General features: G+C 44.5%; 1 protein-coding gene across 1 annotated transcript; it reads left to right on the top strand.

The window, feature by feature from the left end:
- The first annotated feature begins 204 nt into the window (after positions 1-204).
- LOC131009158 (trihelix transcription factor ENAP2) lies at positions 205-2,724 on the top strand. The gene is made up of 2 exons (XM_057936386.1): positions 205-1,357; positions 2,461-2,724. Exons 1-2 carry the CDS (start codon positions 289-291, stop codon positions 2,472-2,474), a joined length of 1,083 nt encoding a protein of 360 aa, XP_057792369.1. The 5' UTR covers positions 205-288; the 3' UTR covers positions 2,475-2,724.
- Positions 2,725-3,337: the final 613 nt, after the last annotated feature.

Here is a 3,337-nt window from a genome sequence, read left to right as displayed (position 1 = left end):
AAAAAAATACCATATTTAATTTGTTTCCAACTAAGAAAAACCTTCGTTTCCAACTTAGTCGTAGGAACATGACACGATGGACACATTTGAAAAGAGAAAAAAAAATTCAAATAAAATATTAATTTTATTCGGTTTAGATACCGCTAACCGGTAGAGAATTAGAAAGGCCCCAAAAATCCCAAACCGGTCCTCCAATTCTCAAAAATCCCAAAATTTTCAATTTTCACAAAACATTCCTCTTTCAATATTTCACCGCACCGCCACCGCCACCGCCACCGCCGCCGCGACATGTCCTCCCAACCCTCCCCTTCCCCTCCTCCCTCCCCCTCCCCCTCCCCCCGCCGCCTCCCCTCGGACAACGAGAATCCCGCGCCGCCCGCCTCCCCCGCGAAGCCGGACTCCCCGTCGGGGCCGCCGTCTCCGCCGCCGCAGAAGACCCCCGCCTTCCCCAGCCGCGAGGACTGCTGGTCGGAGGAGGCGACGCGCACGCTGATTGAGGCGTGGGGGGCCCAGTACCTCCACCTCAACCGCGGCAACCTCCGCCAGCAGCACTGGCGCGCGGTCGCCGACGCCGTCAACGCCGCCCACAACGCCAAGCTCCGCCGCACCGACGCGCAGTGCAAGAACCGCATCGACACCACCAAGAAGAAGTACAAGATCGAGAAGTCCAAGGCCGTCCAATCCGGCGGCCGCTACGTCCCCGCCTGGCCCCACTTCCACAGCCTCGACGCCCTCATCGGCGATTCCTTCTCCAAGACCGCCGCCGCCGCCGTCAACGTCAACGCCGGCCACAGCAAGAATCTCCGCCGGCGAATCTCCCCACCGCCGGAGATCTCGCCGTCCCCGTCCCCTTCGCCGTCGCCGGAGCCGTTCCCCTCCGGCCGGAAAGTTTCGCCGGCGATCCGCCGGCCGTCGAGGGATCCGGCCGTGAGCCAACTGCTGAGCCTCCCGTGGTCGGTGCCGGTGGGGCCCAGGTCGAAGCGGTCCGGCCCCGGCAGCGTCACGGAGCGGAATTTCTCCGTGATGGCCGCGGCCGCGGCCGCGATGGAGGCCGAGCAGGACGAGGAGTACTACGACAACGACCCCGAGGATGAGAGCGGCGGAGGGCGGCGCCGCCGGCCGGCGGCGGGTAGGAAGCGGAAGGCGGCGGAGCGGACGGGGCTGCGGGAAGGGTACCGGATGTTGGCGGCGGCGATAATGAGTTTGGGGGAAACGTACGAGAAAGTGGAGGTGGCGAAGCAGCGGCAGATGGTGGAGTTTGAGAAACAGAGGATGCAATTTGCGAAGGATTTGGAGCTGCTGAGAGCTCAGGTGCAACTCGACAACCTCAAGCGCGTCCAATGCACTTCCCAAAATAGTAAGTTCATTTTTTTCTTCTATTAATGTTTTCTATTGTTGCGTTTATTTAGTTGATAATTGGGTTTATTACTATATAAAATTGATATTAGTTGGTATGCCACGTAATTTGATGGATTCAATAGTTATGAACTTGTTAGTCGTCTTCAAATATTAAAATTTATTGCATCGTAAATGATGGATTAGTTTGAATTGTTTTTATCCATTGGTGTTAACTCGAAAAAATAAGACAAAAGTGGTGTTGTTTTGATAGAGGATATGGCTTTGAACTCTCATTACTAGTGAACATGGTATATTGTTTTGGGCAAACTTTTTTGCTTATCATATTGACTATAAGGCATATCATTAAAGTCCCTTTTAAGCATGAATTATGCTCCCTCCGTCCATGAAACATATTCCTAAAGAAGATGACACGGATTTTAAGAAAAGTTAATTGTAGATTTGGTGAGTGGAGAAAGAGTTATTTTTCAAAATTGGTAGATTCATTAGGGGCGTTTACTTTGCATGATTGAGTATTTTTATCTTCTATAGTAGGATTTCTCCAATCTCACCCTTTCAATGGGATAAGAATCAAGCATAATTAGCTTAAATTATATGTTAAGGCTAATCCTCCGAAGTAAACGTTCTCTTAGTGGCAATGTATGTAAGTATATGAGAATTATAAGGTGATAGTTAGTGGAATTATTTCTAAAAATAGAGGACGGACGAAAATGAAAAATAGAAAGATTTTTCGTAGACGGATGGAGTATAAGACTATTTGGATGAATTGTGTGACACAAACAAAATACCTTGTTACAACAAGTAGTAGTAACTCTCAAAAAAGGAGATAGTATATGTTTTTGACATTTCCTAGCGTTATAAATTTAAACATTTCAAATCCTTATTCTTGCAAATCATTCTGCTGCGCATTACATTGTCTGAGTTTTTGCATTACAACGTGTTTCTTCGTCGGATTCGACTCTTGTGAGGCCGATCCAACGGCCCGACTCATGCGGTACGAGGAGGCGTTTGTGGGATTCGAACTGATGCTGCTGAATTATTTTTTATGTTACTATCTCTTTGGAGAGTTATGTTCTTACATTATTTTTGTTTTCTTTGTAACAGACAGTTACTTGTAGGCGTGGCAGCAAGATTTGGCAGTGATGGGCTCTGATGATTTTGGGAAATACAAATAGATCTTGATTATTAGTAGCTATGAATATACGTACAGGGTTGGCTAATTTTAGATAATCTATAGTTACTAGGTTTGCAACTATGTTGGTCCAATACTTTTGTGGGAGTAGTATATTTGTGAAAGTGTTTCTTTGTTTTTAACTTAGCCAAGGGGAATATTATCTAGTAGTATTAAATTAGTTCTCGGTTCGCTCATCTCTTTATCGAGATATATTCAGATCGTCTGTCGGGTCAAGATTCAAATTTCTCTCATCTCTTTATCGAGATATATTCAGATGGTCTGTCGGGTAAAGATTCAGATTCAGTTACCATCAAGGCTAACGAAGTTACAAATGTGCTACTAATTATGATGGATCTTGATCTATATAACATGATTTGATATAAGTTTTTGAGATATATTTGTGAGAAGAATAAAGGATTTTAGGAAGTAGCAAAGTATTTTTTTGGTTTGTAAAAATGGATGTGGATCTTGACTTGTTGAGGGATTATTTGTACTTTGTTGTTGAGTTTTTAGGTTGAGTTGGAAAAATGGTGCAAGTTTTAAAGTGGAAAAAAAATGATCTTTTAAGAAGTTATAAAATGGTACAAAATTAAATTTACGAGCTCCAAAAAATGAGTTGATCTGTTGGAAATATTGTGTTGTGCTATGTTTATGATTTTGACAAATTTAGTTGTGAGTCATATCACAGATCATTTTTTAGCTACTTCATTTTGAGGAGGATTAGTGGACTGAAGAAAAAATAAATTTTGGAAAAATAGTAAAATGACAAATACACCCATGTAAAGTATCAACGTTTTGGATCACGAA

Source organism: Salvia miltiorrhiza, chromosome 2 (assembly GCF_028751815.1).
Source record: "Salvia miltiorrhiza cultivar Shanhuang (shh) chromosome 2, IMPLAD_Smil_shh, whole genome shotgun sequence".
Taxonomy (NCBI): Eukaryota; Viridiplantae; Streptophyta; class Magnoliopsida; order Lamiales; family Lamiaceae; genus Salvia; species Salvia miltiorrhiza.
This window is presented reverse-complemented; position numbering and strand designations above follow the sequence as displayed.